Source organism: Phasianus colchicus, chromosome 28, assembly GCF_987193195.1.
Source record: "Phasianus colchicus chromosome 28, bPhaCol1.hap1.1, whole genome shotgun sequence".
Classification (NCBI taxonomy): Eukaryota; Metazoa; Chordata; class Aves; order Galliformes; family Phasianidae; genus Phasianus; species Phasianus colchicus.
This window is the reverse complement of record NC_143463.1, coordinates 2,655,317-2,668,801: the sequence shown is the minus strand read 5'-3', so window position 1 is coordinate 2,668,801 and position 13,485 is coordinate 2,655,317. Positions and strand designations below refer to the sequence as shown.

The following is a 13,485-nucleotide window of genomic DNA, read 5'->3' as shown; positions in this document are numbered from 1 at the left end:
AGGAGAGAGGGGAAGTTCTGAGAGAAGAGGGGCAGATTTGAGAGGAGAAGGAGCAGATGTGAGGTGTTTGGGTGGATGTGGGGGGAGAGGGGCAGTTCTGAGGGATGTGAGGGGCAGATATGAGAGGAAAGGGGCAGATATGAGGGCTGTGAGTGGAGAGAGGAAGATGGGAGGGGGGCAGATATGAGGGGTGTGAGGGGCAGATATGAGAGGAAAGGGGCAGATATGAGGGCTGTGAGTGGAGAGAGGAAGATGGGAGGGGGGCAGATATGAGGGGTGTGAGGGGCAGATATGAGAGGAGAGGGGCAGATTTGAGGGGAAAGGGGCAGTTTTGAGTTGCAGATGTGAGGGGATGGGGGCAGATCTGAGCTGTGTGGGCAGATGTGAGAGGTAAGGGGCAGATTTGAGGGAAAAGGGGCAGATATGAGAGGAGACAGGCAGTTCTGAGGGATGCGAGGGGCAGACCTGAGGGAAAGGGGCAGATTTGAGAGGAGAGGGGCTGTTTTGAGTGGCAGATGTGAGGGGAGGGGAGCAGTTCTGCAGGATATGAGGGGCAGTTCTGAGAGGAAAGGGGCAGTTCTGAGAGGAGAGGGGCAGATGTGAGGGGGGCAGATGTGAGGGATGTGATATAAGGGGAAAGGGACAGATAGAGGAGAGGGGCAGATTTGAGGGGCAGTTTTGAGGGGCAGATGTGAGGGGTAGGGGGCAGATCTGAGGAATGTGAGGGTCAGATTTGAGGGGAAAAGGTAGATATGAGAGGTATGGGCAGTTCTGAGGGGCAGTTCTGAGGTGTGTGGGCAGATCTAAAGGGAGAGGGGCAGATATGAAGGGAGAGAGAAGAGGGGTGGGTGTGAGGAGCAGTTCTGAAGGGAGAGTGATGGGTGTGAGGGATGTGAGGGGCAGATCTGAGGGATGAGGGGGCAGTTCTGAGGAGAGAGGGGCAGTTCTGAGGGGTGTGAGGGGCAGATATAGGGGAAGGGGGCAGATATGAGAGGAAAGGGGCAGATACGAGGGCTGTGAGGGCAGTTCTGAGTGGAGAGAGGAAGATGGGAGGAGGGCAGATGTGAGGAGTGTGAGGGGCAGATATGAGAGGAGAGGGGCAGATTCGAGGGGAAAGGGGCAGGTTTGAGTTGCAGATGTGAGGGGAGGGGGGCAGATCTGAGCTGTGTGGGCAGATGTGAGAGGTAAGGGGCAGATTTGAGGGAAAAGAGATCTGAGGGGAGAGGGGCAGTTCTGAAGGTCTGATCTGGGGGGGTGAGGGGCAGATCTGAGGGGAGGGGGCAGATTTGAGAGATATGGGCGGCTCTGAGGGGCGAGGGGGTGGTTCTGAGAGGAGAGGGCATTTCTGAGGGGCAGATCTGAGGGGAGGGGGCAGATGTAAGGGGCAGTTTTGATGTGTATGGGCAGCTCTGGGGGGGTGAGGGGCAGCTCTGGGGTGAGGGAGAGGCTCTGTGGGGTGTGAGGGGTGTGAGGAGGTAGTACTGAGGGATAGCAGGGATGGGCAGATATGGGGTTTGGGAGCAGTTCTGGGCTGAGGGGGCAGTTCTGAAGGGCACAAGGGCAGTTCTGGTGTGGAGGGACAGTTCTGAGGGGAGGAGGGGCAATATTGAGGGGTAATGGGGGCAGTTCTGAGGTATGCAGGGACCAGGGGCTGAGGAATGGGGGCAGCCCCACCGAGTTGGGGAACAGAGTGATATGAAACTGAGTGTGGGGGGCACCCAGGGCCAGGGGTGCTCCTTGTTGCTCTCATGAACCGTCTCTTCTCCTAAAGCAGGCTCAGGATCCGTGCTCAGCTCCTCAAGGCGCGTGCACACACGAGCAAACGCACAGTCCTGGTGCAGCCCTCCATTGCACTCTGCTGCCACACAGAGCTGTGCCAGCTGTAGGGTCGGAGCTGAGACCCTACACAGCTGAAGGATCTCGTGGGATCAATCTCTGTGGCTGCACACACCGGCGTGGATCGACGGCTTTGCGTCGCGTTATCTCATATCTGCTCCTGCTGCATTGCACACCGGCAGGTTTCTACTGCATTATCCTAATTGGGGGAACTCCCATTCCCACAGCTATGCACAGCTCAGAGCTGGCCATTAACTGACCCTTCTGGCACCCAGTCTGCATGCAGGAATGCACGGCAGCCCTGAGAGAGACGCTGCTTTTCCTTCTGAAATCTTCCTGCAATTACTGATAACCGAGCACTGAACATGGACGCGCTCTCTTTCAAAAACACCACGTCCTTCTCCTCGCAGCACGTCGCAGTTACACCCCTTTGCTGGCAGAGCTGTTTCCATGCATTTCAGCATTGGTTTTTTGCTCAAAACTCTGTTTTCCGCTCTGTCCTGCTTGTGTTTCGCTGCCTCATTAGGGCTGCAAGCATCAGAGGGAGCTGCAGGCTGCTGCTCGGCCCCGTGTGCAGCTGCAAGAGTGGACACTGCATGGAGCAAGCAGCACCGGCCTTTGGCCACCATGCAGGCAACTAATTAGAGCCCTGCGTGTGATGAAATAAATGAAAATTAGTCGTTTTGCGGTGGTGGCCTGATAGTTAAAAGTCAGGCCAATGGAAAGAAGGAGAGAAATAATCGTATGGACAGTGGAGGAATGTGCTCGGGGTGCTGTCACACCCAGGCAGGGGTGCAGAAAGGACGGGGAGAAGCGGCTGCTCATCTCTGGAGCGAAGCAGAAGTGATCAGCAGTGTTATTAGACAAAGAGGCGCCGTCAGAAACAGTGCCATCTGGGAGGCTTCGACTTCCCCAAAATAAAGCTGAGAACAAACGCTCCTAAAAACGGCACCGCGCCGCTATTTCTAGACCTGATCACCACCAGATTGCTGCTTTACCAATCAGGCGCTCGCAGCCGGCTCAGCACAACCAGCAGCCCGAGCACCGCAGGAAGCAGAGGACATCCTACGTTGCTTTGTGTTGTGGAGGTGCGTCCCAAGCAGAAGATGGGAACAGAGACCCTCAGAAACGTCACACGTCCCACTGTGTCACCCAGGTGCCACCGCCACGCTGTCACCGTGAGCTCCTATTTTGGGCTGATGCTGCAGCACCCAGTGGCGTGGGGCACTTTGGCTCAGCTTAGGGCTATTTTCAGAGCTGCCCTTCTCTGCACGTGCTCTGACCCAGTGTCCAACCGTGGGGCACTTTCTAGGGGCGGTGGCGAGGAAGGGGATCCTGGCTGGGACAGCAGAGGTGACACCAGAGCTGCTGGGACCAAAGGGACACCCCAGGCCATTGTCCTCAGCCCCACAGAGCTCAGCTCTGCCCCACAACTTCACCACTGCCCCAGCCCAAACCCGGTTCTGAGCTGAGCACCGGCACCCAGGTGCTGTTGTGCCCATCCCCAGCGCAGGGGCACGGCTGGAAAAGTTCCTCACCGTGCCAGAACACACCTTAAAAAAATCACTTTATATTTCCGAGAACTTAAACAAGGGTTAAAGCAGCACAGCAATGCTTTTGCAGCCCCTCTCCCCCTGCGCTCCCCACCTCCACGTTCCCCAAAGCTGGCCCCATAGCATCCTCAAAAGCCAAAACCATCCCCAAACCCCCAGTCACCTCATCCCCAAAGCCATCCCCTCCCACCCCACGCTGTCTCTGTGCCTCAGTTTCCCCCAACCCACAGCCCAGGGCACACTGGGGCCATGGTGACCACCCCCCACCCCAGGGTCGGGAGAAGTGAACAGGGACTGGGACAGCCCCCACCCTTGGGTCGGTCTCAACGCATTTTTATTAAATCCTTACAAAACAGAATACAAAATTCTGGCATCAACAATGGTTATAAAGGAAAACTTCAATCCAGCTGTATCAGTTCACCTGGTACATACAGTAAAGTGCTTGTTGGTTGTAGGGTTTTTTTTTTTTTTTTTTTTTCTTCCTTTTTAATTCTCTTTTTTTTTTTTCCCCCTGTTATTTTTATTCCCCAGCCAGCCCTGAGCAGAGGCAGCGGGGTACAATGCGTCAGCTCAGCTTTGGCAGTCTTCATCCATCATAAAGCAGAGAAAATCCCCCCATTTCTATTAAAAAAAAAAAAGTTAACTTCACAGTACAAGTTTCTACCCAGTCCTACGTCAGGTCAGCGGGGGGCCGGAGGGGAGTGCAGGGATGGGAGAAGGCAAAATGCTTAAAGTTTCCAGCTTCAAAACTAACGTAACATCTGGTTTCTGGGATAGGTGCTTTGCGGGGCTTTGCAGGAGTGGGTGAAGGGCTTTGGGGAGCACCTGTGGGTGCCACAGGGCTGATCCTGAACCCCACAGCCTGACCCCGTGCTGCTCCCACCCCACAGCAGACCTCAGGAACCCCAGCCCGAGGCGTTGGCTGCGCATCCTTCCAGCAGTTCTTAATATAAGACAACGAGGAATCATCCACAACTGATAGCACAAAGTAAGCAATCCATGTCACAACGCACAATCAAGATGGATTTTTTGTTTTTCCTCGGGGGGGGGGGGGGGGGAGAAGGGGGGATTTCCCATGCAGGAGGGAGGGTAGACTGGGGGCCTTGGGGCATCACCATCCCTAACCCCACAGTGCTGAAGAGGGGTGGGGAGGGCAGCCCTACACCTGGAGGAAACCCCCACCCCAAAACAACCCCACACATATTGCATAGTATTGCTGTCAGCAGTCTGAAAACAGAAAGGAGAACTCTTTTTTCCAGCGACCCGGGGATGTCTCTTCCATATCCAGGCAAGCTCCCACTGCACACAGCATGGGGCACGGTTGCTTTTTGCTTCCCCCTGTTCCTCCCCCCCCAAAAAAACCCCAAACATATAAAGCTCCAAGCATAGAGAATGCAGAATAACAGGGCTCCCTGCTCTGAGCAGGACACGGGGACGGCCGCAGCTCCAACCCCACAGTGTTCCATCAGCTCCCCCCTGCTGCCCTGCACCCCAAACCCTCCTGCTGCTGCTGCTGCTGCTCCCAGCTGGGACCTCCCCTCCACTGCCCAGCCTCAGGGCCAGCCCAAAGCTACACCAGGGCCATGCTGCCCTACCGAGGGGGATTCCATGGAGCACCCCTGTATTCCTAAAGATATTTTTCCCTATTTGCCTCAGCTCCCCTGGAATCTGGGGTGCACGACCCCCCCAGTGCAGGAGCACAGCCCTGGGACTGAGCATTGCCCCACTCTGACCTTACCCCTGGGAGCTGCCTGCTGGAGTGAGGGTGGAACGGAAGACGTTTCTCCGTGCCCTGTAGAGAAGCACAGCTAGAGCAGGTTAAAACCAACACTAATCAATAACAATTAAAAAGGATAAAAGGGGGGTGAATAGCTTATTCTGGAGGCTGGCTGCCGGAGCGGGCACAAGTCGGGGTTGGGGCAATGGGATGCATTGTGGGGGGTGAGCATTGGGGTTGGGGTGAGCATTGGGGTGCACTCCCATACCACACATCCCTGGGATGGCCCCCCTTGCTTGAGGCCCCCCCCCAGCATTTGGGGGACCCCTCAGCTCCCCATAGGGCCGAGGTGACAGCGCTGCTGCTGATGGTCTTTTGTTCACAGTATGAGCTGAGAGTGGCTGTGGCACAGAGTCCTTCGGTGCCGGGGTATGCATGGGGGGGAAAGGAGAAACCAACCACGAGCTGGGGAGCAAAGCCCAAGTGTCTGTCTGGTGCCTGTGGGTGTGCTGGGGGGAGAGGAGAGGGGGAAGCAACCCCACGTGTGATTTAATATCTTAGAAAAAAAAAAAATAGTAGGATCTTCCCTAAACCCCACCAGCCCCAAAAGCCTCAAAAGATCCGCAAAACCTCGGGGAGCAGCCAACAGGACAGTCCTATCTCGTTGGCAGCCAGCAAACAAGGGCAGATTTGGGGATAGAGGGGAAAAAAAAAAAAAAAAAGAAAAGAAAAAAAAAAGGAAAAACTGAAGAGGAAAAGGGGTGGGGAAGGGGAGCACCGCGGGGCTCAGGCCTGGTCAGCCACCAGGACCAGCGGGGCCACCAGGTGCTGCCCCGCAGCCACTGCTTTGGCCGCGCTGCTCCTCTGCCGCCGCTGCGCCAGCTGGGACTCGGAGGGTGGTGAGAGCTGCACGGCCCTGGAGGCTGCTTTGATGATGATGGGGCGCTCCTCCTCCTCCTCTTCCTCGTCCTCGTCGCGCTGTGTCAGCTGCCTGTTGACGGCCATGGCCTCTGCGGCGAAGGAGGTGAGTTCTTTGGCACTGCTGTTCCTATGGGGCACAGATGGAGGGAGCTGAGAGTGTGTTTGAGGCCCCACGCGTGCAGGGATGGTGCTGAAAATGGGGCTCGGACCCAAATCATGCACTGCAACCCCATAGTGGCACAAACAGAATCCTGTGATCACAGTTTTAAACAAAGAGTGTGAGCTTTGGTGGAATACAGGGAAGAAGTTCTTGGTCGATGCACTGGCACTGCCTGGAGCAGCAGTGGGTGCCCCCATCCCATCCGAGGGCCTGTGGGGTGGGCTGGGGGCAAACCTGGATTCTGTGGGGTGAGCTGGGGCTGCTGGCGGTGATGCTGAGAAGTGGGGTCCCCCCAATCAGGGGGTACATGTGCTGGTGCTCACTGCAGGGAACCCATGGGGGCGATGCCATGAAATGGGGACCCACAGATCAGAGGTTTGGGGACCCCATCCCAGTGCTGACTACATGGGGACCCACTGGGGTGATGGTGGGAAGTGGGGTCCCCCAAATCACGAGTGTTGATGTCCCAGTGCTCACTATGAAGGAACCCATTGGTGTACTGGTGGGAAATGGGATCCACATCCCTGAGCTCCTCATAGGAGGACCCGTTGGGGTGATGCCATGAAATGGGGACCCACAGATCAGGGGTTTGGGGACCCCATCTCAGTGCTCCCCAGAGGGGGACCCATTAGGCTGATGGTGGGAAATAGGGTCCCCAAATCAGAGGATTTAATGAACCCATCCCAGCACTTTCTGTAGGAGGCAGTGCTGGGAAGTGGGCTCCCCTCAGTCAGGGGGCTTGGGGGTCCATCCTGCTGCTCACCATAGGGGAACCCCATTGGGGGTCCACAAATCTCTGAGTCTCAGTGCCCACCATAGGGAACCCATTGGGGATGGTGCTGGGAACTGCCCCAGATGAGGAGATCTGGAGATCCCATAGGGCAAGCCATTGGGGTGGTGCAGGGTAGCAGTCCCCCAGGAGCTGTGTTCCAATGACCACCCCCACCCCATTAGCCCCAGTTTGGCCCCAGCCCACCCCACAGATGCTGGCTGGAGGTTTTCAGGCCAACCTGCTCTATGGGGCTTTGTGCCAACCTGCTCTATGGGGCTGTCCCCACCCACGGTGCTGGAACCAGATGAGTTTCGGTTCCTTCCCACCCCAACCCACGCCACAACCCTACAGATGAGGACCACCCCCCAGCACTCACCTCTGCAGGATGATGGGGGTTGGCAGGGTGTTATCCGGGGCGCACTGCAATGAAACAGAGCCACTCAGATATGGGGACCCCACAGCCCTCGGGGGCATCACACCGGGATGGGGGGCACACAGCACTCACCCCCTGCACCCAGGGATGCTCCAGGACCTGGGCAGCACTGAGCCGCTTCTTGGCATCCCGCAGCAGCAGCTTTGAGATGAGGTCTTTGGCCCCAAAGGAGATGTGCGCCCAGTCCTTGTCGGGGAACTCGTATTTGCCCTCCTGGATGCTCTCAAATAGCATGTTCTGGGGGGGTGGGAAGGGAAAATGAGGGACTGCGGGGTGAGTATGGGGGGAAGGAAGGGAAAACAAGGGGCTGTAGGGCGGGCACCCCGCACACCTGGCAGGTGGGGCACGCCTCGCCCCGGTCCCAGCCGCAGTCGGAGCCACAGTGGCCCACGAAGGGGGGGTACCCACTGAGCATGATGTACAGGATCACCCCCAGGCTCCACAGGTCACAGCGCTTGTCGTAGATGGACGCCTCCTCGCTGAAGGCCTCCACCACCTCCGGGGCCATGTACTCAGCTGAGCCACACTGCAGGGTTGGGGGCAGCTGTCAGGATGCAGCTTCTGGAGGGGGGCTGCCTCCCCACACCGTCCCAATGGGATCCTCAGATCACCCCAACCTGGACAGCCCGCTTCCCAGCACCGTCCCCAATGGGTCCCCCTATGGTGGGCGCTGGGAAGGGGTCCTCAGCTCTGCTGGACCCCATTTCACAGTATCACCCCAATGGGTTCCCCTATGGTGAGCAGCAGGATGGATCCCCAAAGCCCCTCATCTGGGGCGACCCCCTTCCCAACCCCTTTAGGTTCCCCTACAGAGAGCACTGGGATGGGGTCGTTAAATCCCCTGATCTGGGGATCCCATTTACCACCATCACCCCAACACATCCCTCTTTGAGGAGCATCAGGATGGATCCCCAAACCCCCTGATCTGGGAGACCCCACTTCAAGTACCACCCCCAATAGGTCTCCCTATGGTGAGCACTGGGATGAGGTCCCTAAACCCCCAATCTGTGGGTCCCCCTATAGTGAGCACAGGGATGGGGTCCCTACCTTATGGCATCGCCCCAATGGGTTCCCCTTATGGGGAGCACTGGGGCACGGACCCCCTGATTTGGGTTCCCCACACCCCCCAACATAACGCAGAGGATTCCAGCAGCTGTACCCCTTTGCAGAGGGGGTGTCACCCCAAAGCCCCCCCCCCAGCACCCCACTCCAAGCCCCTCCCCACAGCAGTGAGTGCTGATGCAATGGGGACGCCCAGACCCCACAGCGCCCGCCCCCACGCTCTGGGCCTTTCCAGCACACATGACCCGGTGACGAGGGCAGAGGAAAAGCTGCAGCAGCAGATAATGGAACGGCACCGCCCCCCACAGTGCCCCCCCCCGGCACAGGGTGAGCCTTAACCCTATAGGAACCAGGGGGAGGTGAAGGGGAGTGGGGGAAAACAACCCCCAGTGAAGCTGAGAACAGGGAACCTGTGACACAAGTGGAACACGACAGTACAGCGATGGAGTAGGATAGAGGGGCTGGGGGTACTGTGTGCCCCTCGCCCCCCCAGTTGCTGTTTGCAGCTTAGCCCCCCCGGAGGCCAAAAATCCCCAATGGAGCCCCACAGTGATAAGGCCTTCCCTCACCCCAGGGTGGGTCAGCAGTGTTGTAGGGTGAGGGCTCCCTGTGACACCTCCCACCCCATCCCCCCCTCCCCATGAGGCTCTTAGAACAGACAGCAGAAGAAACGGTGGGGGGTGGGGGTCACGAAATAGGGAAATATGGGTGGGAGTGTTATGGGGTGGGGGGGGCTGTACCGGGGTGAGCAGCTCTGGGGTGGAGATGGGGGAGCAGTCCCCGTTCAGTTTGATGCCGCTGCCCAGGTCGAAGTCACAGATCTTCACCGGGGACACCTTCGTGGGGTGGGGGCACAGATGTGTGGGGCTGGATGACCCCCATGGCACTGTGCCCCCCACCCTACATCACCCCCTTACCCCACTCACCTGGTCTGGGCTCTCACACAGGATGTTCTCTGGCTTCAGATCCCTGTGTGCTATTCCTATAGGTGGTGGTGGGGGGGGGAACAACAAACAGAGGAACCCTCATATAGGGCCAAAATACCCCCCCCCCACCCCACCCTGACCCCAATGCAGAGAAGGGCTGAGTGCCCCCCCCATGCCATGGGGCACCTCCCCACAGAGGAACGGGTTCACCCCCCGGGGGGGGACCCACACCCGGCAGGGCGGTGCCCCCACCCACCCTTGTTGTGCAGGAAGTGCAGGGCGCGCGCGATGTCCCGCACCACCACGCTGGCCTCCAGCTCATTGAAGTGGCGCCGCCGGTGGATGTGGGTCAGGATGGAGCCTGTGGGGTGAGGGGAGTGGAGGGGGGGAGGTCAGGACTCAGTGCAGGGGTGGGGGGGCTGAGCTCATCGCCACCACGACCCCATAAGACCCCCCAGCACTCACCGCCCCGCATCTTCTCGAACACCAGGTAGAAGCGCTCTTCCTCCTCGAAGAACTCGATCAGCTCCAGCACGTTCCTAAGGTGGGGGCACCACAAAATATGGGGACCCCCCCAACGTGGGATGTGACCCCCAATCACCCCATGCTCAAGGTCAGATTGAACCCCAACAGCCAAAGACCCTCTCCTGCCCCCCAAAGCTTCAGGAGGATTTGGGGCCATCAAAGTGTGCCCTCCCCCCCCCCAGCAGCACTGACTCCCACATGAGACAGGCCCACAGGACTCTTCCCCATGGGATGGGACAGATCAAACCCAAACAACCAAAGACCCCACACCCTAAGCCCATCGGGGAAAGTGGGGCCACGTGGGATGTTCCTGGGGTGGGGGGTCCATGGGGTGCCCCCCCCGTACCTGTGGCCCTGGCACTGGTAGAGCATCTCCACCTCCCGGAACACGCGGCTGCGGATGTGCCCGCGGCGCTTCTCGATGATCTGCAGCACGGGGGGGTCAGTGGGGGTTAAGGAGGGGGAAATGGGACACAGAACCCCTCCCACCCTGCCAGTCCTTTCCCACTCGTGGGGCTGCACCCACTGCCCCACTACCCCACACCCTAACCCTAACCCCCCCACACTGAATCAATAGGGGCGTCCTAAAGGGTGTGTGTGTGGGGGGGGGGGAGGGGTTGCCAATCCCCACTGCGTTCTGCTCCCACCCCAAAAGTCAGTGGGGAATTTGGGCTAACCTCTCCAGCCTCACCTCCCCGAACACGCTGCCCTATAGGGGGCACACAGACCCCAAACCCCACAGCCCTGCCCTACATGGGGTCACACACACCCCCAAACCCCATAGCCCTGCCCCACAGGGTGCGCACACCCCAAGCCCTGCCCTATGGGGTGGATACGCAGGCAGCCCCACACCCTACGCGTCCCAAGCACTCACTCACCCCCTCCGCCCTCATTTCCCAGCGTGGCTGCAGGGTGGCTGTGGGGTTATGGGGCAGTAATGGGGTCGAGGCACGCACCTTGACGGCGTACTCCTTGTTGGTGATGAGGTTGACACAGGACTGCACTCGGGCGTGGGCCCCTTCCCCCAACACCTCCTCCTGCAGCTGGTACACATCTGGGGGGAGGGCAGGGGGGTCCCCGTGACAATGGGGTCACTGTAGGGACCGCCCCATACACCCCGACCCCAACCCAACCCCCCTCACCTTCAAAGCGCCCCGAGAAGCTGTCGGTGGCTCTGCAACGCTTCTTCTTCTTGGGGCGCTTCTTGGCGTCGGGGATGTCGATGGGTTGGCTGGAGGGCATGTCTGGGGGGGGGAGGGTGGGGGGCAGGGGGGTTTCAGCCCTATAGAGACATGCCCTCCCCCCCCCCTCCAACCCAACCACCCCATTGCTGTGGGGCGATGCTTACCGGGTCGGGGTGGGCAGTCGAAGTCAAATTCGGGCTGCAGGCGGGGAGGCTGCTCAAACGACAGCTCAAAGGGGTTCTGGCCCTGGGGGGGGGGCGGTTGGGGGTCACAGTGTGGGGCACAAGGATGGAACCCCCCCACCCCCTCACCCCACACCCCGGGGATATGGCTGTTGCCCCCCCATAGGTGCAGAGCAGCCCCGATCCATGGGGCTGCCCACACGGGATGGGACTGCTGGGATCCCCCCCCCCCTGCGATGGGGGGCACAGAGCATCCCGACCCCCCCCTCACCCCCCACCCCCGGGCTGTGGGGCAGCCCCACGACTCCAAACCCACATCAAAGCCAACAGGCCCTGATCCCCCAGTGCAGGATCGGGGCAGGGGAGCACTGCACCACTACGGGGAAAGGGGGCTGGGGGGGGGGGGGAACAGGAATACCACCCCCCCACAAAGCTCCACTCCGGGTGAGGGACAAACAACCCCCCCACCCCACAGCGTCCCCCCACATTCATAGAGCTGAGCCCCCCCCCCAGTACCCCCCCACTCCCCATAGAGCCCCCGCAATGACCCCCCCCCGCAATGCCCCCCCCGTCCCCATCGGGCGGTGCTGCAGCGCTGGGCCCGGCCCCCCCCCCTCACCCCCCCGTACCGTGAAGGAGCGGTGGAACCCCGCGAGCTCCGATTTCTTCTGCACCATTTTGCTGAGGGGTGCGTGGGGGGGGGGGGGGACACAAGAAAACGGGGGGGTGGGGGGCAATAAAACCGGGGGAAAAAGGGGTAAATAAAAACGGGGAAGGGGGGGGGCGGAGGGGGAGGGGCAGAGCCGGGGGGTGGCCGAGACCTGCGGGGAGAGAGAAGGGGGGGGAGGGGGGTTCAGAGGTTCGTACCCCCCCCGCACAGCCCCCCCCCGTGTTCCTCCCCCCCCCCCCCCCGCCCCGCTCACCGCCGCCGTTCGGACCGCACCGCCACCGCCGCCGCTCCGCACCGCTCCGCTCCGCCGCGGGGGGGGATCCCGGCACCGCCCCCCCCGCGCTTATAACGCCGCTCCGCCCCGCCCCGCCCCGCGCTGCGGCCCAGCACCAAAACAGCCCCCGCCGCTCCCCCCCCTCCCCCCCCCTCAGCGCAGCGCCGCCAATGAGGGCACGCAGCCCTCCCCGCTGCCCCCCCCGGGACAAAACACCCCCACGTCCGCCCCCCACTGCTGTAGCCGGGGCTGGAACCCCCCCCGCACCAACCCTCCCCCTCCCCCAACCCCCCCCCTCGAAACGCCCCTCCCCCTCGCTCATCGCAGGGACACCCCGGGGTCGTGTCTCCCTCCCCCCCCCCCCCAGGGATGGGAACACCCCCACGCCCCCCCCTCCCGGGTGCAGCCACACTCATGTCACGAGTGGGGCCGTGCTCAGCGCTGTGACGTGGGCCTGTGTGTGTGCGGGGGGGGGGGCAGATCATGTGTGTGTGTCCCCACGGCCCCATGTGCCCCCCGACCCACCAGAGCCCCCCAAGTCCCCAACGAACATGCAAGGAACATGTAATGAATACATAGAGAACATGGGAGGAACGTGTAGTGAACACGCAGCTAACATGTGAAGAACATGTAATAAACATGCAATGCACACTCAACAGAACACATAACAAACATGCAATGAACACACGAGGGACATGTAACAGGGAAGGAACACGCAGAGAGAATGCAATGAACATACACAGAACATGTAATGAACATTCAGGAACCACAAAAAGAACATGCAGGAAACATGCAAAGAACATGTAATGACCACACAAGGAACACACAATGAACATGCAAATAACATGCAGGGAAAATGCAACAAACAAGCAAGGAACAGGTAATGAACATACAGAGAACATGCCATGAACACAGGGAACACACAACCATGTAATGAACATGCAGCGAACATGCAATTTACACGCAGGGAACACACAAGGAGCATGGGGGTACACACAATGAACACACAATGAACACATCAGCAGGGCCAGCTGCACCCCACAGCCTGCACGCTCTCTGTATGTTCCCTACATCTTCATTACATGTTTGCTACATGTCCCCACGTGTCCCACGCATGTTTGTTGCGTGTCCCTGCATGTAGTTTGCATGCTTTCTGCACGTTCCCTGCATGCTCTTTGCGTGTTCAACCACATTCTCTTTGCACACTGCGCACTGCGTGTTCCTGCATGCACTTTATATGCTTCCTCCATGCACTCTGCATGCTCCTTGC

At 59.7% G+C, this 13,485-nt stretch overlaps 1 protein-coding gene across 2 annotated transcripts; it reads right to left on the bottom strand.

The window, feature by feature from the left end:
* Nucleotides 1-3,846: 3,846 nt before the first annotated feature.
* MKNK2 (MAPK interacting serine/threonine kinase 2) lies at nucleotides 3,847-12,012 on the bottom strand. 2 transcript variants are annotated; one of them, XM_090125861.1, is made up of 13 exons: nucleotides 11,901-12,012; nucleotides 11,254-11,335; nucleotides 11,048-11,149; nucleotides 10,862-10,959; nucleotides 10,252-10,331; nucleotides 9,846-9,919; nucleotides 9,637-9,741; nucleotides 9,381-9,436; nucleotides 9,195-9,290; nucleotides 7,724-7,918; nucleotides 7,465-7,629; nucleotides 7,336-7,379; nucleotides 3,847-6,154 (listed from the first exon to the last, which is right to left on the bottom strand). In XM_090125861.1, the coding sequence occupies exons 1-13, from the start codon at nucleotides 11,946-11,948 to the stop codon at nucleotides 5,893-5,895; spliced, it is 1,407 nt and encodes a 468-aa protein (XP_089981987.1). In that variant the 5' UTR covers nucleotides 11,949-12,012; the 3' UTR covers nucleotides 3,847-5,892. The 2 variants fall into 2 exon arrangements, with proteins under 2 accessions (XP_089981987.1, XP_089981988.1); XM_090125862.1 differs by lacking the exon at nucleotides 9,195-9,290.
* Nucleotides 12,013-13,485: the final 1,473 nt, after the last annotated feature.

Bases quoted from the DNA above. Each gene is read 5' to 3' on its own strand.
- MKNK2 (XM_090125861.1), bottom strand. From the start codon at position 11,948: ATGGTGCAGAAGAAATCGGAGCTCGCGGGGTTCCACCGCTCCTTCACG. The intron at 9,291-9,380 runs GTGAGTGGGGTA...CACCCCACGAAG, and splicing joins TGTGTGAGAGCCCAGACCAG to GTGTCCCCGGTGAAGATCTG. The intron at 7,380-7,464 runs GTGAGTGCTGTG...GTTTCATTGCAG, and splicing joins AGCATCCCTGGGTGCAGGGG to TGCGCCCCGGATAACACCCT.